This window comes from Pavona decussata, unplaced genomic scaffold (genome assembly GCF_977016875.1).
Source record: "Pavona decussata unplaced genomic scaffold, jaPavDecu1.1 SCAFFOLD_12, whole genome shotgun sequence".
Lineage (NCBI taxonomy): Eukaryota > Metazoa > Cnidaria > Anthozoa > Scleractinia > Agariciidae > Pavona > Pavona decussata.
The window spans coordinates 1,615,763-1,639,325 of NW_028145435.1; the positions used below are offsets into that span (position 1 = coordinate 1,615,763).

General features: G+C 37.7%; 2 protein-coding genes across 2 annotated transcripts in view; one reads left to right on the top strand and one right to left on the bottom strand.

Moving 5' to 3' along the window:
• Positions 1–14,889, bottom strand: part of LOC146488001 (eukaryotic translation initiation factor 3 subunit L-like) — a 30,137-nt gene extending 15,248 nt beyond the window's left edge. The window contains exons 1-13 of the mRNA XM_085125469.1: positions 14,738–14,889; positions 14,538–14,592; positions 13,060–13,169; positions 8,945–8,979; positions 8,240–8,319; positions 7,805–7,866; positions 6,911–6,974; positions 6,362–6,435; positions 5,666–5,746; positions 3,980–4,048; positions 2,077–2,253; positions 1,369–1,452; positions 315–401 (exon numbers count right to left, since the gene is read on the bottom strand). Coding sequence (XP_084981595.1) covers positions 315–401; positions 1,369–1,452; positions 2,077–2,253; positions 3,980–4,048; positions 5,666–5,746; positions 6,362–6,435; positions 6,911–6,974; positions 7,805–7,866; positions 8,240–8,319; positions 8,945–8,979; positions 13,060–13,169; positions 14,538–14,592; positions 14,738–14,773 — 1,014 coding nt within the window. The 5' untranslated portion in view covers positions 14,774–14,889. The remainder of the gene's footprint in view (positions 1–314; positions 402–1,368; positions 1,453–2,076; positions 2,254–3,979; positions 4,049–5,665; positions 5,747–6,361; positions 6,436–6,910; positions 6,975–7,804; positions 7,867–8,239; positions 8,320–8,944; positions 8,980–13,059; positions 13,170–14,537; positions 14,593–14,737) is intronic.
• A 187-nt stretch (positions 14,890–15,076) lies between these two features.
• On the top strand, positions 15,077–18,872 carry LOC146488002 (uncharacterized). The gene is made up of 2 exons (XM_085124384.1): positions 15,077–16,051; positions 18,019–18,872. The coding sequence occupies exons 1-2, from the start codon at positions 15,844–15,846 to the stop codon at positions 18,381–18,383; spliced, it is 573 nt and encodes a 190-aa protein (XP_084980510.1). The 5' UTR covers positions 15,077–15,843; the 3' UTR covers positions 18,384–18,872.
• Positions 18,873–23,563: the final 4,691 nt, after the last annotated feature.

Consider the following 23,563-nt stretch of genomic DNA (forward strand, 5'->3'; position numbering starts at 1 on the left):
ACCTCTGTGATACCAGTGCAGTGCTCTGCCAACTGAGCTACCAAGCCAACTGGGAGCTGGATGTGTTTTGAATTCATAATTTAAGCCTGGAAGCTTTCTTTTTGCAGCTGCTCAAGTTACATAACTGCTATAGTCTCTTATTTATTAATCCTTTCATCAACAGTTCAAATATTTGAATTTCATCTACAGCAATTGTTTGACATTAGAACTAGTCTCATTTTATGACTGATCTGCCTGCCCATAGTCACTGTATGGCTGCGGTGGTACTGTTATCTTACCATTTCAACTTAACCAAGCACAGCTTCACTACTTACTTGTTCATACTGGTAAGACTTGGTTTGGAACATATTTTTGGTCCTCTGAATGTACAGCAGTATATTGGAGAAACTGCGAATTGCATCCTGGAATGGGAATAATGAGGTAGAATGATTAGTTAAAATATGAGTAGAAAGGATTCCACATCTGAAACTGTAAGTGTCAGAAACATTTATCATAAGTTACTGAAGGATAGATGAGTGTAAATAACACACAAGAAGGCATAAAAATTGCCTGCTGCTAGAAAAAGTGCAGTGCAGGTGCAAGGGGACAAGTTGCAAACAGTTTCAGACCATCTACAGATTGAAAAAGGCCAGGCAAAGTTGACTGGTAGGTAGGAAGGTAGGTAGTACACGGTATCAATTCATTAATTTACATGCTCTTCCATCGAGCTGTGTTTTTTAAAAACAATAGATTAACTACTTAAGTAATTAAATTATGTAACTAAATTAATTATCTGTACAAGGTTATACTAAAAGCTACAAAAACTAGCCTTTATTAACTATCATTAAAATTAGATTGAGATTAAATACATGACTTAAAAGAGCTGAGAGTGGGCTGTGTCTTAACGCATAAAGCAAGCTGTTCCAGAGAACAGAACCGCAATATTGAAAACTTCGTTTTCCTGCTTCAGTACTCCGTCTAGGAACAAAGAGGTTGAATTTTGAATTTCTCAGATTATACCAAATTACCATGGTTATATATTACTGCTGTCACCAGTTTCCAGCACTTTCCATCAATACTATCACTCTTTATAAGTTGATACAACAATAATGGTATCAAACAAATGCCTTATCATTGGCAATCAAGTCATGGCCGTAACCTGTTAAAGACACCCCTAATTTTAGCTTTCAATGGTTATAACTCAAAAATGAGCTCAGTGACCCCCATTTTTATTATGGAACTGTGATTAAAAATTTTTGCGAATTTTGAAAATTATTTTGAAAAAATTTTTCGAAATTTCTAATAAAGGGTGGTAATATTGATCCGTCAAAGTATAAGTGATGGAAAGTGCTGGAAACCATTGAGAGCCACCTTAAATAAGCTCCTTACCTGATACCTTTTCATCATGAGGTAGGCAAATCCTACATAGTAATAAGTGGTGATCTGACAAGCTGGGACTCTTGAGTACAGACTCTGAAAGCAGAAAACAGTAAATATAATAACAACAGGCTGTTATCAAAAAAACATTTCCAATTTAGTACAGTGTATTATGGTGACAGTTCACAGCTACATGTACCTGGGATTTAGGGATAGTTAAGATTAGACTCAACTTACATGTAAGGATCAGAAAATCAAGATGGTCTAATTCACTGTTGTGTAGCAGATCAAAACTGAGCTTTCCTCCCATGTACACTGATCCAAGTTTTAGTTATATGTTAAAATTCCTTTTACTTGGTTTTCGTTTTACTCTCCGTTTACCAGGTAAAATTAGCAATTCCTCTACAGAGGATTATTTTGTTTACTTCATAATTTAATTTCTTGTGTAAATTGATAAAAAAAAACTATGAGAAAAGATCACAAACTATGAGAAAAGATAAGGCAAAGTCATGTTGTGATACAATTTCCTTTGAAAAGTGACCATAATTATTACTCATTGGTGTACATCTCATTTGATTAACATTTTAAAGTGTATATAATTTTATATTGTACAATTATGAACTCTCAACTCTCCAGACTATAATTACTCTGGGGTTGAAGTGAATCCATATGATCAAGATTTGGCACTACTAAAATACATGTACACTCTTTCAAGCTCACCTTCTTGTTAAGTTCGACATTCTCCAGAACCTTGATTGCTTGGAAGTAATCACCGAGCAGTGAGTGCAGTCGCAGGAGTCCAATCAGACTGAAGTAACCCAGCATCTTGTAGAGTGGATGAATTCCAAACTCACCTGCCACGGTGTCAGGGTCTCCTCCTTGATTATACACTTCCAACTACAAAGCAATTCAAACAACTATTCACCATTCTAAATCTAATTCTCTAGTACAACTTAATGATAATAAGCAAATATTCGCCAAAGTTGAGGCAGATAGTGGTGGATACCACCATGTGGGAAGGAAAATATCCACTACTTTTCACCATAATTTCTGTTTTAAGAAGTCACAGCTGTTCTGTTTTCCAAATATTTGTTAGATTACATGGCCCAACTTGCACAAGCTTCTAGCTTTGAACCTAACTGTGTATAAAAAAGTTGTATTGTATTGTATTGTATTGTTGTACCTTACCTTTTTCTACCAACACTGAGGTACATTATTATTGTTTTAAAGCAATACCAAGCTTAACAAAAGCCAACCCCTCATTGTAGTCTTGCGGTAAGCATGCAACAGGCCAAGTAAGCGACTGCTAGAGAGGGTGAAGTTTATACACAGTACATGTAGTGGGTGACTTGTTCTCCAGGCTGATATGGTACACTGTTACAGGGCTTCTGATAGGGTGCGAAAAAAATTGGAAATTATGCGGCAAGAAAGGTCTATTATGCGGCAAATTATGCGATTTCATTTTAGCTAATTTAACCTTGTTTTCTTAGGTCTAAGAGGAGCACAATCCATGTTTTGCTGTTCAATAAGCAATTAGAGCACGGAGAAATGAAGAAACAGCTGAAATAAATCATTTGTTGCCTCATTTCAAATTATTGCTAATTTGGTCAAGTCAGCGTTTGTTGCTTCCCACCTGCAATCTTTGTTTTCTCCTGCGAAGAAGTGCTTGGCATTTTAACAACAAGCTTATCCATAATGAGGATGTTTGTTTTATTTAACACAAAATAACTACATATTGCAAGCGACTATCGAGCAGTTTTTTCATCTTAAAAATATATCAATGATTGTGATTGGTGTATTTACATAAAAGGATTGTTTATTCGGTGCCAATGATCACTCGCTTAATATTGAAAACCAGCACCAGGTCCCCAGCATGTAAAATGAAGCATAGAACGCCTGTTTGTTCGCTTAATCAACGAACGAATGCTTCCAGGTTTTTTTTGACGCCTTTTGAAAGAAAAAACTCCTTGAGATAGAGTTTAAATTATCGGAAAACTTAACATTAAGTGAGATTTTTGCTCTTTTTTTCTTAAATTGTGTGATTTTGTACAAATTCTGCGATTTTTCATGAATTATGCAATTTGTTGCGATTTTAGGTCAATTATGCGAAATTGCAACATCGCATAATATCAGAAGCCCTGCCTGTAGCTATTAAAGCCTGACTAGAACTCTTAAGTGTCTGGCTAACAGAAGAATGGTGAAGCTTGGTGGACCAATTACCGGTTTTAAACAGTGGATTATGTAGCAATTACAGAAGGTTTACAAGAAAACCTTGAGATGCGGCAAGCTACAGGAGGAGAGGGTATCTTTTTGATGCCTACATGTATAATGTGTGGTAGCCAAATCCATAAGGGAGCTGTCTGCCGAATCCCTTCCTATCACCCAAGACCGTCAATCAAAAGTGAAAAGAGGAAAGTGTGCCTGTACAAACCAGTGCTTCCAGTGCTGTTGTCTATTTGAACTCAATTACATGTACATGTGAGCAAGTAGTTTTTTGTTAAAGCATTCTAGCCATCTGTTTTGGTGACTTTTTTTCACTGACTTGCACTGTAACAGTTAATGCTTCATCATCATCAGTCCCTTCTCCCTGTGTGGGGAATTGAGCAGGACAGTTGACACTTACCTGGTAGTTAATCCGGGACTTCTCAACTAATGAGTACAGCACATTCAGGACACTATGAACATTCCAGATCTGAAAGCAACCAGCCAAGTGATAAGGGCTACTTAATAATAACCCAGGGCAATAATCAAGCTTTGGAGAAGCAGGCTCCCAAGAGGGCATGGTTTTTGAGCCGTTTGGTATGAAACTGGGTGTAGATTTAACAATTTTGATCTGAAAGTCTGAAAATGGGTAAGGATTTTACAGAAACAGGTATGGCCTCTAGAAGCCATGTTTGAAAATGGGTACCAAAAAATAACATACAGCTGTAAATTATTTTGGTCTGAAATAATTTTATTGGATCAGGATTTGGAGAATCAACCATAGATTCCAAGGGGTATTCCCTTCCTGGCATTACTCCAATTCTTGCAGCTGTTATTTAATCATTTTCATCACTATAATATAGTTGTTGCTGCTGGCTGCTGGCTACTATGCAGCTCTATCAAAATGTGCTGGTATAGGCAGCAATTTTGACACCTACTGTACTCAAAGAAATACAAGGTGTCCTACATTTAATTCAAATTGTAACCAAAAACAAAGGTGTTTAATCTATATCATTCTACAGTATAATGAATCTGTCACTAAATTAGGTCAGTAAGGTTGAGAGTGGACTCAATAATGGAGGTGCACAAATTTTGTCTGAATGTTCAATCTTTCTTGTTTTGCACCTTATATTGTTTTTAAATGCTTGTGTAATTAATTGCATATACCATTACTTTTCCTACTGGTGTATTACTCCTTTTATCCAGCCTACTGCTACAAAACATTTTGACAGGGCTGGTAACAACAGAGCTGCTGAATAGTGATCACTAGGTTTGGTGTTACCAAAAGGGTTGGTAAGATAGTTTGTCCAATGTTAGGAAACGCAAGTGTTGACATGTCAAGCATAAGCCCTTTGCCATTCGATCTGATAAAGGGCCAATTATGCTCAAAGCGTCAGCACTCCATTGACAAAAATAGAACACTTTGTTTCCACTTCCCCACTGAAGCAGCCCCACAGTTTATTAATAGAGACTAACCCCACTAAGTCTTGATGTTTACACTTTTTATTTGTGCTACAATACTTAAAAACAGCAACTGTTGGCCTACATGTACACAAGCACAGATTGGACAAATCTGGATCCATACCAAAATTTGAACATTGATACTACAGTGTATTAATTATACATGCATGTAATTTACACTTCATGAATCAATATGTTTTAAAATGTTGATGTGTGAACTGAAAAATTTAATACATGTGCACACAATGTTAAATGATGAGAGTTCCATCTGATTTTTTTCATAACCCACAGAAGCCACATTACATACATACATACTTTATTTATTCCAGAAGCAGACTATATATACAAATAAAACTAAGAAGAAAAGTACTTCTAGAAAAGGAAGTTAAGAGGTTAGTCCTATGCAAAAACTCCCTCAAATAAAAGAAAAACAAAAATAAGTATACATAAATCGAGATCTTTAGAGTCAAATATTTAAATACATTTTGAGCTTAGATTTAAAATGCTTAAAGCTATCAGCTTCCACTATATCACCAGGTAGTTCATTCCATAGTTTGACAGTTCTAACGAAAAAATAATGTTTATAACATTAATTATTATTATTTTGACAGTATAAATAAGAAAAGGTTCTGTCCTAATCCATTACCTTAGTGTTTGCTCTGAGTGTTCCCACTTCATCCTCTCCTTTCTTCAGCAACTTTGAGCGATACTGACTGAATGCTTGGAACTGAAATAATATTACATGATTGTACTGTATTTACAACAAAGAATCCATGTCAGGTCGTGAACTTAATGTGAATTTTGACTTTTGAAAATCACTCAATTGTGGCATTCAGACTTAAAATTGGAATAATCGTTAGAGAGAAAATCCACAATCATATCTGAAAGTTTCATATACAGATTAACAACAGGAAAACAATGAGCTAGGCTGTACAATGTACACATACTGATGTGAATGCACATTGATCATACTGAAAAACATAAAGTGATTTTTCATAAAATGCTTCCCTCATCTGATCCTGGAAAGGACCTCCATGAAGGTTGTGTCACTGTAACATTTATTGTGTATTGTACTGTGCAGTTTCCTTAGACGTGAAAGTTAACTCTACTTTGAGAAGGACTTAATTATTCACTGTGCTGAAGCATTGGAGAAAGACAAAATTTGAGTCTCTGACAGGAGTTAAAACCACAACCTCTCATGATCAGATGCTAGCTACTACATGTAGGAGACTGTGGTGTGTCATGCATACTGCTAGGAGCAGCGATGTTGACACTGAGCTACACTGTAGGCCATGATTCTCTCCAGTAGTTATGAGGCCCTAGGATTGTGAATACAACCTACCTGGTAAATAAACTCATCAATAATGTCCCACAGCCACTGATTAGGCAGACTAAGAGGAACTGGCTCATCAGTGTCTGCAAAGTTACAATGTATGCTCAAGAACAATGTTAAGAAGACTGTATGGCCAACGCTAACAAGTACTACTAGTGCATGTAATAATTATAATATATTACATGCTACACAAACATGTACATATATGTGAAGTCAAATTCCAAAAAAAAAAGAATTTAACTATTTTGAAGAGGTTGGGGGGGGGGGGGGGGCTGGGGTATTATTGAAAAAAAATCTATATTTCAACTGTATTTTAAAAATAATAATATTAAACACTAACTTAACAGCTCAGATGTGTAAATGTAGCCAGTAAACTGAATTAAAATACAATGACCTTCTGCAGAATGTTTAGATGCTCTATTTACTAAAAGCTGCAGGGAGACTTGTGGAGAGTTACATTTACATAAATATACACTGTACATGTAAGTACACCATGGACCACGCAACAATCTTGTCACTGAAATTTTTAGATACAAGCCTCCAAGTTGAGGAACTTACTCAAAATATAGTTGAACAGGTCACAATAATTGAAATAAGATTCAAAACGATGCTCCAGTGTTGGCTGAAAAGAAAATAACAATTGCAGTTATTTTAATACTCGTTTCATAATTATCTTGTAAATGTACACACACATATAATTTTTTCATGTATTTGACTATCTAGTCAGCATTTTATAAATATTTGTAATGCACAAGCGAACACATTCACATAGTACAAGTGCAATGTGAACTACTGTTATTATTCTTAATTATTATTATTACTATAATTATTATTATTATTTATTATTATTAGTACAATATTATTATTAAGGAGTAGTAGTAGTAGTAGTAGTAGCAGCATAATAACTAGTACATGTAAGATTGGTTAAAAAACCCTTTTTTTCTGAATAAGATCATGCCATTTAAATTTGTTATTTGTATAATTCATATGTATGTTCACAAGAGTAGCCTGGGAAGTGTTTTAATATTTTAACATTCATTATACTCATCAGCAATAGATGAGCTTGGGAGCGTGAATGTGCCAAAAGGTTGGTGGCTCAGCTGAGCAGCAATCAGGCATGGGGAGGGAGGTATCCATGACAACCCTGTGAGCGCCCACCACCAAACCCAATACTTAACAAAGGGAGGGGTGGAGAGGGAAAAAGCTTGAAAATAAAGCAGGCTTTGTGACCTTTCTCACAGACCAGCAAGCAAGCAGATACAAAGCAAACCATGAGGTGCCCCCTAGCAGAGAGCTCAAAGGTCGCCCCTGAGCCGCATAGAGAAGTGACTGCCCAATGGCATTGTCTCGATTTTAACCTTGCCTGAATTACATTGTCAGACCTCAGCCTGCTGCCGTGCTCAACAGCAATACGAGAAGAGTATTCATTAAAATGTTATTTATTATTGTTACCTTAAGCTTGTTGTAGATGTGTCTGTAGTACAACTCTTTGTAAAGGATCAGGAACACAGGATCTATAGGAAATCAAACAGATGCTGAAGATAAACAAATCAACCTACACTGTACTATGGTTGATTGAATTTCCCTGGATAAATACATGTAAAGATTATGTTAGCATGTTATGTTATGTTACCACAAGTAGAAGAATCAACCAATCACATAGCTCATTCCCAATCCTTTTACATGAGACTTAGAACGGAAAACATGGAAGCTTTTCGCTACAAAAGTGAGGCTTCTGTTTCTGCTTCCATCGTATTGATTCACACTAGATTAGAAGATTCTACTGCTTCTGACTTCTGATTCCACTTAAGTGAGGTTTAAGATTTTCCCCTGAGTGCTTGTGATCATGGGATTCCTTTGCAGAATATAATAATTGCATTAACTTACCACCATCCACAATAGAAGCCACATATTCTGCATCTGGCCAGGGCGATTTTTCATAGTGTCTCTCAGTCAATTTGTTGAAGCTACAACAATAATGTTCATGTACAAAATAAATAAGGAAAAACACCACTTCTCATTCAGTAATCTGCTGCATGAAGCACAGATCTTACACAACACAGCTATGCAAGAACAAGATTTTATAAGGAAAAAGGTACAGCTGAACTATCATACATTGTACAACAGACAGGCTTGATTGTTTCAAGATAATTATTGATTTTGGAGTAAGGCCTTATTTCTTCTCAGCGTGCATGTGGTTTTGTGACAATTGCTTGTATACAACAAAACTAAGGTTGCGTTTAATTGACCGTATTCCGGAAAATGAATAAGTGGAATAGCTGTTAGATTTCTATTTTAAAGTAAATTAGGAAGACATTTCTGTAACCTTTTGCTGACACATGGTAATTTAAGAGCCATTTAGTACTTCTGAATCAGTAACTCCTAAAACCTCTTATATTGAATGTAAACCTTTTCCAGGATTGGTCATCGAACGCACACTAGGCTTCTGTCTACATTCTCGCACCCTCTGATTCATGTACATGTACATGTAACAAGCAAGTTTTGAACTTCAAAATCCAATGAACAATGGCAGACACCAATCCTACTGTATCCACATCAACAACAAGTACACCAAGAAAAACAAAAACTTACCCTGTTTCATAGATGGATTGTATTTCATATAAATTCTAAAGGGAATAAAAATACAAAGAAAGCGAACATTATGACATGGCAACTGTTCACATAATTATCATTCATGGAAACTTTAGTTTCTAAAATATTACTTTTCAAGTCTTAAACACATGTATAAACAGCCATCCAGAAGTTCACAGTACTACATTACTTCCAAAGACTAACAATATTGTAAATACGTTTGACTGCAGTCAAAAACCAATAACATTTTTCATAAGGAAATCAATGTTTATTATACAGACAGGGGTGTTTTACTAAAAAATACACCACTCGTAAAATTCATACGAAACTACATCCGGGACCTGAGTGGTGTATTTGCTATATCCTGACTAGTGAGGATATTGATGATATAATTTCCCGCCTTTTCACGGTTGTTTGTGCAAACAGTAGGTGAAAAAAGGCGAGTGATAGATTTGTCTATATAATAAAAAGAAAATTACACATGGCTTGAAAACATGAATTTTATTTCTACATTTTGTAAGTATGTAGAAATAAAACCTTTCAGCTTAGCTTTCATTTGAAACAAGACGCTGTGGGAGCGTTTACTTGGGCGCCGTTGTATTAGGAGTATCTCAGCATGCACGTAAGTTCAGTCTTTGGTGACAGGTGAACGATAAAAGATTCGCTGAGAGTCTAAGGCATCATATTTGCGATAAACGTGATGTAGTTCGACCGAAAATGTCACGCAAACAAAATAAAACATTACTCTCTTTAATACTAAACACGTCGGATTTTGTAACCATGAGGTGCATCTAAGATAATGATGGATTTTAGCGACAAAGGAGTATTTGCGGTTCCAGTGGTAATGATGAATTTTGGCGACAGAGGGGTATTTGTGCGCGAATACCTTTCCACCCTGATACCCTTTTTTTCTGGGCTTTCTGTGAGAGATGTTCCAGCTTCCACAATGTCACGCAGAACGTGCAATATGACACGCGTGCAAAAAGACATGCGTTCTATATGGGACGCGTGCGGATAACACAAACCTCACAGAACATCCGATTTACAGAAAGTTAACTCAACGAATCTATTTCATGATCACTGGAATAGGACAGAACTTTAATGACAAAATCAAAGCGCTCTGTGAGTGACCAAAGAATAAACTATTTCAAAGTATGTCTACAGTTATTTGTTTATTAAACATGCAAAAAAGAAAATAAACTTCACTCGCACTGGAAAGTAATGCAAAGGTCAAAGTGTACGTTCATTCTTTTAGTGGTTTTGCGTGATTGCCAATGGACAAAATATCATGACACAAAAAAGAGTGTTTCCAGGATTTAAAAGGGCTTTAAATGAAAGAAGCTGGGTTTATAAAGTGGAAAGACACTGCAGCTCCCGTGGCGATTGAATAACAAGCAGAAACCGTCCAGTTTTCCTTCCAAGAACCACTGAAAATATTTTTTTTCTGAATGCCGCGTCGCCGGATGAAACTTGATACACGTGAACGATTTTGGTTGCCTAGCACGTGACCGATTTCTTCCCGGTGTTTTCAGTGTGGCAATTCCTTTCTGCATCCAAACGACGGCTTCTTTCAATGTTTTGTAACATCGGAAGGGGCTTTCAGTTTTGCTAAAGCCCGGGTGCTAAAGTTGCTATTTTGGCTTTATCCAACGTAAAAATAAAAATGCGCTTAGCGTGGCGGTACTCAGCTGTTGTTGTTATGAACATGCAAATTTCCGGCGTTTACGTTCGTTCCAATGAATCGATCTTATTGCTAACACTCGACTCCAAAGGAAAGATTTTTTTTCAGATTCTACGTTTAGTGTGTCAATTTGGCATGCCCGTGCGTTCACCTTTTTCCCTGTTTTCCCGTGAGGATCACATTTTGGTTTTATCCAAGTGAACGTAAATAAAGAAATTAATTCGTCAAGCGTTGATTGACACTGTGCATTAGCAAACTTTCAGTGTTTACATTTGTTCTGGTGAATAGATCTTATCGCTCACACTGGACCCTGAATGAAATTTATTTTCGAAGCTTTAGTTTTAGTTTCCTACTTTACCCTAAGCCTTTCACCCATGGAATGGTCTTGAATCTTTAAAGTTAATTGAACGTTTTCTTTTTTATATTGCGGCCAGAGAAATGAAATTTTTTGCTCAGCTGTATGTAAATTCAGTGTTTACGGCCTGATCTTATCGATTACGTTTGACACCGAATGGGGATTTATCGAGAAGACCCAAAAGAGCGTCTGAGGTTAATTGAAGTCGAACTTTTGGAAAATATCCGTCCTGAAAGGAAAGTTACCCCTTATTTTCGTTCAATGGAAGGAGTTAGCAGACAACACACATACTCGCTGTTTTCTTTTAAGAATACGATATTCGTCGTGTTAATTTTATGTCCTTGTTTTTTGTCCCGTAATGGCGGCTTATGATGAATACATGCAGACTCGCAGACTCGGCCAACATGTAGCGCACGCGCAGTAGATCACTGCGTTTTGGCGTAGACGAAGAAATCCTATTTTATAACTTGGCGCTCCGCCCAAGTAATAATTATGCTGCCCCCCTCATGAAATGTTAAAGGCTCAGGAGGTACTCAGGTAAAATTATTAGTGACAGAGAAGTGCAACTGAAGTCAGGTTGTTAAACCCAAAAATAGCCCTACTAAGGTAAAACTGGCTGCCAAGAAAAGTCCAATGGCTTCGAACATAACCTGAACAAGATGCCTGCTATACTGGCATTACGCGTGATGCTGGGGCTGATTCATTTATTCCAACTGTATGCTTCCCCGATTGATAAAACTATCCTTGCTAATGGAATAGTTTGAGTCACGATGATCGAGTTAGGTTGTTTCCCTTGTGTTACGCAACTTAGACTTTCACCGGAAATTTGTGAAATTCCATTACGATAACGTAAGCTTCTCAATGACCTCTTTTCAGTCTCGCGTCGTGGTCTAAGACTGTCAAACAAAGCATGATTCCTTCGCCATGAACTCACCAATTTCCACCGTTTTAAATGTCGAGTGCTTCTTAGAAGTTATTCTTTCGATTTGCCGCTTCAAAATGGTGAAATTTCCGTTTGAAAACGGCACACTTGAGTCCAGAACATGTTATAAACAAAATGGCGCCACAATTTAATGCAGTTTTAATGAAGAAATCAAATGATGCGTTGACGTCACACAGGTAAGGGTGAGTGGGTCCCCTCCCTCGCGATATAAGCGACAAGAATGGATTTTGATTGGCCTGCCGTTGTTGAAGACAATCAGAACAATACATCCCGAGTAGGAGAGGGGAGAGTTTAATGAATAAATTAATGTACCGATTTGTGGCTACGAGGAAGAAAAAAAAAAAGAAAAAAGAAATCGACCCGTTCATAGACACGGCATGCCCCCTCAGGGCATCCCGCGTAACAAGTTGATTATTAATTGTATAAAACCTTCAAATCATCTCTGCCAATATCTCCAAATAAGTGAAAGTCCATTAGAAATATTTCTGACCCCCAAAAGTCCCCAGTTGCTAATCTTGAAACCTGAAAGATCTTTGCAGCTCCCCCTCCCACGCCCTTCTCTGCCACTAATACATGCATACCTACACTGTAAGTACCCTGCCTGGGCTTTTAAAGAAATCTACAAGTACAGTTTTAACAACTATCCTGCAAAATAGCACGAAAAATCACCTTAAACTTAGCTGATAAGGCCGTAAGCAGAGTTGGCTAAAATCAGGGGATATTCTGCAAGATTGAGCAGGATAATTGTTTTACCTAGGTTGTATTATTCAACATATTGATTTATATAATAAAACATAGTTTATTGCAGAATTGGAGACAATCTTAAAATTCTGCCATTTTTCTCCCCGACACACGAAGTTATGTATATCACAGGATATCTACGAACGACGAATATTCAGTGCACCACGACCATAATTTTTTATTTGGGCAGTATTACAATGTGTAAATTACATGATAAATTATTTACTGTATGTGTCAGGTAGGACTCAAATTCATTCTTAGCCCTACTTTACAAGAGGTACTTTTTCTTTCTTATTAGTAAGTCTGTATCATTATTTTTTTGTTGGGAATTAATTCCACCCCTCTCCCGGTAACCATTGTCTCGGATATGATCAAGTCGTTGTTCTAAAAGCTACCTGCTCAGTGACATGCTGGTGGAAGAAATGAATGAATCTTCTGATTTCCTCAGGTACATTGTATGTGTACGAGGATGGCTCTGACCCAGAGTCATGTCCATACATTTGGCCTACAGATGAAAAAAGGAAACATAAGAATGCAGTACTGCTATTTAGTTTCTGAATGTAGACATCTACTAGAGAATACACCACTCATTATATTCATAAGAAACTACAACAGGAACAAAAGCGGCATATTTTCCATATCCTCACTAGTGAGGATATTGATGACATCACTTCCCGCTTTTTCATGGTTGTAATGTTTATGCCAACAGTCCGTGAAAAATGGCAAGTAATAGATTGTCTAACAAAATAGATTGTATAATAAAAAGAAAATTACATGGTGGCTTGAATATACATGTATGAACTTTATTTTCTCATTATTAAAAACAATGTTTCATGCCCTTGCCGCACTCATATGCCAAAAAGTGTTTTTTTTACCACTCTAAAGTAAAATTCATATCTTTATGTTGCTGGGTAATATCCTCTATGTAAATTTAATTAACACCAAGATGCATGTCTAACCATATGAACAAAAAATGCTTATTAAATAAATTTGGGTTTTCGCTGTGAAATGTCTGCGAATCCAGTTACTCAAAAATACTCTAATTACTGTGTCCCCATGGCGGTTAGTATATTTTGGGAAAGATTTCAGCTCAGTTCCATTCATATATTATACATGCCACTGTTATACTAACCCTCTTCCAAAAATGGTAAGCGTACCAGTCATTTCGCTACACTGCAATTCAGTCGATTCTCTACATTTTAAAATTAACATATTCTCTAATATTTGAACTCAATTTACTTCTCATGCAAACACTGTGAAACAAAGAAACAGCTAAGATAATGTTTCACCTGAACTCACTTTAAGAATGAGAAATAATCACATTTCCATACTTAGTGGTGTAGCGAAACGACCGTGTAGCGAGACAACTTTGTAGCGAAACGACCGGATACCCAAAAATTAATAATGTAATGGGCTGTGCGGAAATCTTCCCACATTCTGTCCGAGAACATTGTAAAGAGGTCTAACAACATCAGATACAGTTTCATCAATTTATCAAACACAAGACTGAATGTTTCATTACGGCTTCTTACTAGGAGAAGACAGTTGAAATATTAAGACATGTTGCGAGTTATTTAAACTGAAGCCAACCAGCAAACAAACAGTGCCATAAAAAAAGTTTGCACTTCTCAGGATCGTTCGTTTTAACTTACAGACTGAAGGAAAAAAAAACAACAAAAACAAAACAACAATTAAGTATGTAAAAAACTGAATTCAATTATTGACTGAGCTAAATATACACATAGTTATGATATACAAATAAGCTTATTTAATTTTTACATACAGAGGATCAGGAACTATTATAAAGAAGGGAAAGGTTTTGAAATCTCGACTTGCACTAACTCACTGGATTCTTCGTTCTTATTTTCCTTACCATGTATTGGGGGTTCGTACTCTCCCCCATATGATCCCTCATCAGGCATAGGGTACTAAAAAATTAAGAAGGATAAGAGAGAGAATTGAAACAGAATTTCCCAAAATGGCGACATGGACATTTACACATTGATCACTGATTTCAAATTTTCTGCACTATTCATCAGAAAACTTGAAGATGCATTGAAATTAAGAACAAACCTCCCCTTCGGCGTATTCATCCGACTGTATATACATCGTGGGTATTAAATATTTCGCCAAAAGACGGAAAACTCCTCAGAGAAATTTTTCCCCTGGTTCGCCCTCGTGTCCTTAAAGCGACTTGGTAACCTGGCCAGTGCTCAAAAACTGTGCGTCATGTAAACAACCCCGAAACATAGTTCCGCTCTGCTGAAGTCTGGATGTTCAGAAATAACAGAACAGTGAAGAACAGTGCAATTTTTACTCTGTGTAGTTGGAGCCTACACAAAATATCTGTTTCCGAAAGAAACAATTTTCCGTCTATTACGTTAAACCTAAAAACTTCTCATAGGACGTAAATTACAGTGCGGGTGTATTGGACAACCCACTCTGAGGTTTCACGAACAACAAGAGATGGTATTCGTGTCCCGTTTTCGGTTTCAGCTATTCTCTTTACGGAATAAACGTTCATTGTGCCCTCGATAGCAGAATGAACGGAATACGGTTTGCTTAGAAACAAGGACAGGAGGAATTGCGTTCTTTAGGAAATATGTTTGGTTCAATCGAAATAGGCGGGATAGTCAGTTGCAGTTGCTATGGGAACTGATATTCCCCTCGACCGGGGCAGAATGAAAGGACTAAAATCCGGGATTTCCAGCGACGGAGACATTTAGGTCAAAGATTAATGGATTAGGCTGATATTCACTGGACTCCCCTCCCCCTCCCCCACAAAAGGGGCCTCCCCATTGCCTGCACAGGAAAGCGGAGAAAAAATCTCGACTTACATATGGGAACATTTGAGCTACTAAAAAAATCTTACAAGTCGAACAAGTAAAATCGATGATATTGCCGAGTAAACTACCCACCCAGGGACGGTTAACTCTTGTTATAAGGCGGAAAATCGCGAAAGACTTTGCGTGAGAAGCATATTGTGACGTCACAGGCGGTACCTGTCTCATTTAATACCGTGCTTGTGGAATACAGCAACGGAATTCAAAGTCGGTTTTCTGGCTAACTTACCTGATTTTGTCAACTCCCAAACTCGCGGAATATTTCATAAGATTGCTGTGCGGATGCTGAAACTAACTACTGTACCGTAGACGCTGACTTCGATAGTGACTTCGATAATGAAGTACAACTTTCGATCGCTCGTTTTATGCATAAATTGTTCGCTCCTGTCGCTATTCGTTGGCAGATCTGATGGCGGAATTGGCAGTCTTTGCGAGGATGGAAAGTTCTTCGATCGATCAAAGCAACAGTTTGTCCCCTGCCGTGAATGCAAAAATGAAATCCAGGATTGCTTCTCGTGCTGCAAAACAGACCCGCACAATCCAGGTATGAGTTTGAAATAGGATCCTCCTGTAATAATTTTTACGGCTATAGCGAAGATCACGATTTTTTAAAGGGTCTAACCGCAGGTTTGTGCGATGTACCAAACGAAATAACTCTATCAACTGGACACTTTGCCAGAAAGTCTGTTTTATTTTTAAAATAATCTTGTTTTTTTTTTACTTGAGATGGTTATTATCTCATCTCACTTTAACGTTAGAATCAAGGCGAGAAAGTTTCTTCCTCTGGAGAAAAAGAATAAGCAATGAAATGAAGCGAATTTCAGGGATTCTCTGCGCTTAGTTTTGCTTTTTATGATTATAAAGGTTTGTAATTTTGTATCCCTTTTTCTCGATGTGCATCAATTTTTTTTAAACTAAGATGTTATTAAATTTTCGATTTCGTGATTTTATGCATAAATACTGACAAATCAAACTGATTTGCATACGTTGTGTGTACGTTATTCTTGAAGTTATTTAACGTGATCCGAGCTAATTTGATTGTTTCGGATTTTGCTCCACAAAAGGCTAATTAATTTAATATGGCAATTAAAAGAATACGATAATTTTAATCACCCTTGTAACAATATAGAGATCCGAATAAAAATGTCCCGTTTTCAAGAAAAAAAAATATTTTCAAAATGTATTTCAAACATTAAGCTGTTTAGCAGGTAGATTTGATTTGTGTATAAATACTGTGTAAACAAGAACTATTTGGCGCGCCTCTGCATAACTGAAATTCAAAAATAAAAACAAATTACGATAGTCTTTAGCTCAGATCACTCTGCAAACTCTACTTGTTACTTTCTATACAGCAAGTCTAGTTAATTTTTGCGCGATGAATTTAAATCTTTGCTGTTCGTGACATGATCTATTGGCTAGGTCAGTTTCTCATGCACGCAAGGAAAACGAACGCTCAGCTGACAGTCAAACAGGAAGGCACGTATCAAGGTTAAATTTGTCTGCAAAGAGTTTAGTCTGAGAGCTAATCCTGTAAGCGCATGTGAAATACATTTTCATTGAGGTCAAAATATCTGATAATACAGATCACGTACAATGGCTTTTTTTAAGTGTTCAGTTTAAGCGCTGAAAGCGAAAGCACGAATGTGTGAAAGAAAGGAATCGTTGTTTACATGAGCGGCCAAACAGGAGAAGGCTCTAAGCCGAAAGGCAAACAAACACCCCGTACAGTACCCGTATTAATTTTTCTCTTAATATTTTAAGCTTATAGCATGCTATCTCGTTATTCTCTCTTGATAATCTGATCTCTGAGCGTCTAAAACATGCTGCATGTAAGTGAAGGCGTACAAAGGAGATAGAGGGGGGACTGGAAACAAAAGGGCGCGCTAAAGCAGATCTCGTGCTCAGAGCTCCTCCCAGCTGCTGTATGATCACGAACTCCATTTTCTCTTGCCGCAAACGTTGCATTACACTATACTTTCTCTTTTTCAGTAGGCTGTTTACTTTTTATTTTGTATTTCCTCAACTAGCGCAGTTCGATGACACAGTCAGATATCACTTCGTTTTGCGCCTGGCACGCAAACCATTTTAAATATTTCTGTAAAAGAGAAAATATAGTGTAATACAACGTTCGCGGGGTTCCCAGCAGTATGTCTCTGGCCGAGTACCCATTTGTACACCTGGATAAGGAGAAACAACTTGAAACAAAGTTTATTATGTAAGCCGAAACAAAACGACGGAAGGAGTTGGTATTGTAATCACCACATTGGGACTGTGGCACCCAACGGGAATACGGGATAGTCATTTCGATATCACACTTCATTAATTTCTAGTCAGAGTACCGCTTCCTTTCTTCCTTCTAAATCTCCCCAACAAGGAAACCACTTTATACCCGAAATTTATCCAGATCTGACATAGGTACCTCCGTTTGAGTTATCACCTACCAACCGGCCGATGCAAGCTCCTTTTATTGTCACCCAGCCACTGACCAATGCAATAACCTATTCATTTCAGTTGAAAGAAACAATGGAACCAACTTGAGATCATCAAATCCTCGTCTACAACCACAAGACGCCTCGGCACCAAAGAAACAGACAGAACAAATATCGTCTTCTTCGAAACGCGACGAGGTCTCGCCAAACATACTGGTAGTCTCCACAATAAGCTTCTTTATCCTGGCTTGTTTGCTGATAGTCTTAGCTGTTATCGTGAAGAGTTCCACTCGTTGTGGTGAAGAGGCGAACGATCGCAGCTCAAGTGACTCTCAGCGATCGGAAATTGTGACGGTCATGATGATGGAGGCTATTTCAGAATCCACTGATGTCTCAAGCCATAGCGATGGTCAAGGCATAGACAGATCTCAAACTACTAGTTGTTAATTAGTGTACTAGATTCGTTCCTAGTTCAGTCAATTCCTCGTTAAAAGAATTGGAAAAAAATTCTGTTTTTTGCCAGTCTTCTCTGTAGCCTTTTATAGTCACTTGTTGTCGTTTCTCTAGGAGGGAAACTTTGCATGACAAGCAAAATAATGGCTGCGAAGGATCGAGCCTACGCCATCCAACGCTAGTTGGATTCCTCATCCTGATCTCGATGCTGCTTGGTGCGAAACAAGAGATCATGAAAAACGTGAGGTGATTGCGGGGGTTTGTATTCTTGGCTGGTTATGTTATTGTCGCCCTTCTTGGTCTATTTTCAAAAGTGTTGTACGCATTCCATCTACAAATTTTGGTGTATACCGATTCTCGTCATGTTATTTTTCAACACTTCTCAACAGGAACCCACCCATAAGAATCTCAGGGTTCAGATAGAATGTACTACAGTGCGCGCGGCAACCTCCTCCTCAGGCGTTTCGCTTGACTAACGCTAAGCGCGAGGGCCCACGGGAAGAAAAAAGAAGCAAAAGAAGACGACGTCTCTCGTTCTTTCGCGTTCCCTTCGTCCTTTGCGCTTCCATTATTTTTAAGCAGAGAGACGTCTGGGTAAGAGGCAGGAGCGCGTGGCATTATTGGAAGTGCTACCTTTTGATAGGATTTCCCATACGGCTTTACGGCCTTAGAAAATTCATACTATCATGGCTACGAAGGAATGACTGGACTGGAAAACGAATTTGTTAATCCAGAGAAACCATGAGATGTCAGCCGTCTCTTTGCCCTATCCCTATAAAAGGAGTGGGAGTGCGTCTCTCTCTCGCCTGCTCTAGAGGGGATGGGAGGGGCGTTAGGGAAAAGAAAAGGCTGAGATTTAATTTCAGATTAAAATAAGTAATCACAATTGTGGATTTTAATTGAAAGAGATGCGATATCATTTTCATCTACATCTACATCAATAACTTGCAAGATTCTTGTCAGGACTTGACTTGATTATTTTGCTCCTCGACACTAGGCCATCAGCTCATATATTCATGATGTTTTCCTCGGGCGGCAAACCACACTAGCTTGAAATTAAATTATACATCAGGGAGGAATACAATTTACCAAGGAACCTTTAAGTATCTACCAGGGACCAGAGGGGATCGAATAAAAATTCATCAGGTAGTATAAAATGAACTGCCAGGCAGGGTCGGTTACTACAGGTCTGTTAGCGAGGGGGTGTGTCAATAACTGCTTATCCTACCGGCAAGGTGGCAGTCGTTTTCTTTCAATTTCCGTGAGCGTGGGAGGGGCGTGAAGGCATGGAGCGAGAGAAGAAAAAGAAAAAGCGGACGGGGGAAGGGGAAGGGCATTTTTTTTTGCTCATCTCTCCGGAAGCTTTCGTTCGTTCGCTTCTCACGTTCGCTTGGACAGGAAACGAGTGCTACGCAGGGTAATACTTTTTGTTTACAGTTTGCTATCTATGAGGTTACATCGAACTAACACGATTGCCATGATTTTGTTATTTCTGTACTTAATGCAAGATTCACGAAAATAGTCAAACAAATCACTGAAAACTAATCACAAAAGCAGTTAAGCACAAGCTTTCTGCGACACAAATGAAGTCGGCTAGTGTTGTATCATCTTCATTCGGTATCACGAACAACTTTTTAAGTCAAACTCTTTTACATACCTGAGAAGCTTTGCACTGTTCTCATGCCGTTTTGGAGTGTTTTCATCAAAGATCACGAAAATTGTTCTAACAAAAGGGTAACCGCCCAGTTGTCCATGCCGGTATTAAATAAACTCTACAAAACTGAAGGGCACTTCGTCGAAGGAAAACGTTCTTTACTCTGGTATACTTTGCCTCCGTTTAATAGAGTTTGCATGGACCCTTGGCTCTGCGTTTTTCATGGAATGGCGCTTGCCGGCTACATCGCTGGTGAATTTAAAGTCAGGGCCGGGTATGGTGGTTCGAAAGCCGATTAACGCCGCTAATCTACGATTAAAAGTTAATCTAGGTTTTTCTCTCGCTCTCTAAAAGTGGTTTTTTAAAACCCTTATTTCAAGCTAAAGGTAAAGAAAACTCTGAGTCAAAGCTGAGGGCCAAAAATCTTTTGGAAGAATCTTACCGATTAGTAATTAAACTCGATTCAAAGTCGACCAAAGTTCGCGTTAAACCAGGATTAACTTAATCGGGCTTTGAACAACTGGGCCCAGGCGTTACGGTCTATTGAATGAATTGCAATTAATGTCTGTCTGCATTGATAATGATGATGATGATGATGGTGATGATGATTATTATAGTTATTATTATTTATACGTTAAACTATTAGTAGAAGGATAAATTTATACACTAAAAGGGGAAATGTGTATATCGTAACTGGGTTACAACGTGGCTCTTCATCGAATTGCCAGAAGAAAAACTGCCGTATACATGTGAAACTTTGAAGAAGTCTTTTACAGAATAAACTTGAAAAATCCCCCACCGTCACGCATTACTGTTTGACAAAAACTAAACTACACACTATCACAACCTCATCACAGCTTCTTCTCCCTATGTTCCAATTTCTCTTTTTACCTAGTTAGCAAAACAGGCATTATTTTTTTACGTTTTTTTTTTCAGGCGAGCGGAGGCAAGCACGAGGCAAGGGCGGGGCGCGACTACTCGTACTTGAAGGGATTTTGGGGGGGGAGGGGGGAGTCGAGGCTTGTTTTTGGAGAGATAATTAAACAACAATTATTCTAAAAAGCAAAGAAAGCAATAAAATACGAAGCAACTGTCATTCAGCAATGAAGGACGGTAGTAGTTCCGGCACAAAGGACGACTTGTAGTAACTGAAGGTGGAACAACTTCCTTGATTGATTTAGTTGTTTGTTCCAACGAGGTAAACTGACACTTTTAATTCCAATAAAAAGTCCTCACAAGAAATATCGTACGTAGCTTACGTTCAAACTTTTACGTGACTTCGAGACCCCCAAAGTGTGATACTTTTGTACTCTATTTCAAATGTAACGTTTGACGCAGCGTTTCAAACAAAAACATAAAAGACAGGTGATATGCTTCTGGTGCAACTTATCCTTCCTTTAAATTGGTGCAAAGAAGAATGTAGTAAATTTAACTTTCCTGTGTGTTTTCTCGGTTAACACCTTATTAACCCTTTAGGTCACAATAATTATAAATCTCGCACAGTTAAGAGTCAGGGACTATTTCTCCTGAAACGAACTCTTTGATTTCACAGGTTATTCCAGTGCTTATGATTTAAATCTTTGTTATTTGAAATATTAGTAGTTTTAACCGATGTTTCTTTGTTTTCTTTGGACATCTTCAGGCGCGGATCAGTCAGATGATTTGCGTGTCTTCGACCATCGTATCATCACCGTTCATGCTTATTATACCCTTAATCGTCTGCAAACATGAGATCACAAAACAATTCTTTTTCTAGGTAATTTTCAACATGAGGCCATTTAATCTTATTTCATGTTCACCCAAGCTGCTCCCTCCAGTTCCATCGTTCATGAGGTCATTATTTAATTTACGTTTCCCCACAATCATGTGGTCATACTCCCTCGCCCTTGCCGCACCATCAGATCACGCCAAATGGGTTATGCAGCTCCTCAACGCGTCAGACAATTTTAACAAATAACATCAATTTGACCAATTGTTTCGCATTTCTAGCTATGGGAAAAAGTAAAGGGACTTAGCTGAAGGACAAATGTGCACGGTGAGGATGGTATAAGAAGTTAGGGTTAGGAGTTAGTACCAGCATTTAGAGTTAGGTTCAGGGTTTAGGATAAGCATCAGGTTTAGAGTTAGGAATTCGGTTAGGATATTAGTCAAGATAAGGAGTTAAAGTTGCTAGGTTGAGTCAAGTATTAGCGCGGTGTGTTTTTGCCTTGCAGAGAGTTCCTTCTAATCGTTGAAAATTCAATGGGGAACATGCATGATTAACGAACTTGAGCTAAAATTTCCAGCAGCGGTTTTGAGCCTTTAAAAAGGCTCAAAACCGCTGCTGGAAATTACAAATTAAAATTTGCTACAAATTAAATTAAATTAAATTAAATTAAATTTGCTACAAATTAAAATTTGTAATAAAGAATTAGCTGAAATTGAAGGATACATAATTGACCAAATTACTGTTACTAAAACGTAACAGGGAAATTTTCGTTACCGATTCTGGCGGGTTAGTGATATGAAACCAAAACCTCATGTTAGTCTCAAGCGGTTTAGCCTAAATAACTGATATACTATCTTCATCAGCAGCTAGGGATGCATATCCTAGGTTTGTTTCGAATCCACTCTTCATAACACATTTAATTGTCTTATTACATCAGTATTTAGACAACCTTGGTAAACGTACGTAATGTTTGGTAGTTTTTCAGTAATCCAGAATCCAGTTTTTGACTCTTAAGTCTTCAATAACTGTAACTAAGTGTCAGAGGTATTCTTACCTATGTTTGTTTCTTTTTGTCAGGGGAGAGAGGGAGGAAAGGGCTTAATTCGCGTGAGTAAATGTTAGCTGTAATCATTGGTTTACTTTTATTTCAAAATAATCTTATAACCTTACGCGCATGGAAATAAACTATCAGGTTCTTATTTAGAGCTGTACGGTCAGTTTTGGCTGTTTTCGTGAAAATGACAGATTATTGTTTCCTTTCTTACAACTGATTTGTAACTTAGTAACGCAAACTTCATAAAGTTTTATTAAGAATCAATGATCACAAATCCAATATTTTTCCCTTATACGAACAAAACAAACCATAATTTGTAAATTTAAATACATATACGTGTGTCCTACAAGGGTACCTGCTCAGAAGGGAACTTCCTACAAGGCAATAACTTTCAAAAATTAATTTGCACACACACACACTAAAAACAACAACAACAACAACAACAAAAAAAAAACAAGACAAAAGTAATACTGTTTGTCAGCAGTTTGAGGCAACGTATACCAAAGAATTTTGCACGTGTCTAATAAGGCTCTTGTTACAACTCCTTGGTGCCCGGGAGGGGGAAGGGCTGGTACCCCCTATAATGGCCTATACGGAGAGCCTCCACCCGAGAATAGCAACTTTTTTTAGCTGGATACTTACAAAAAAATAGGGATCTCACGAGCTAAAGACGGAACTGTTATGAAGTTATTCAAAATTAAAGGGTTTTCAAACATATCTCGAACAGTACGTAAAAAAAAAAAAAAAAAAAAAAGAAC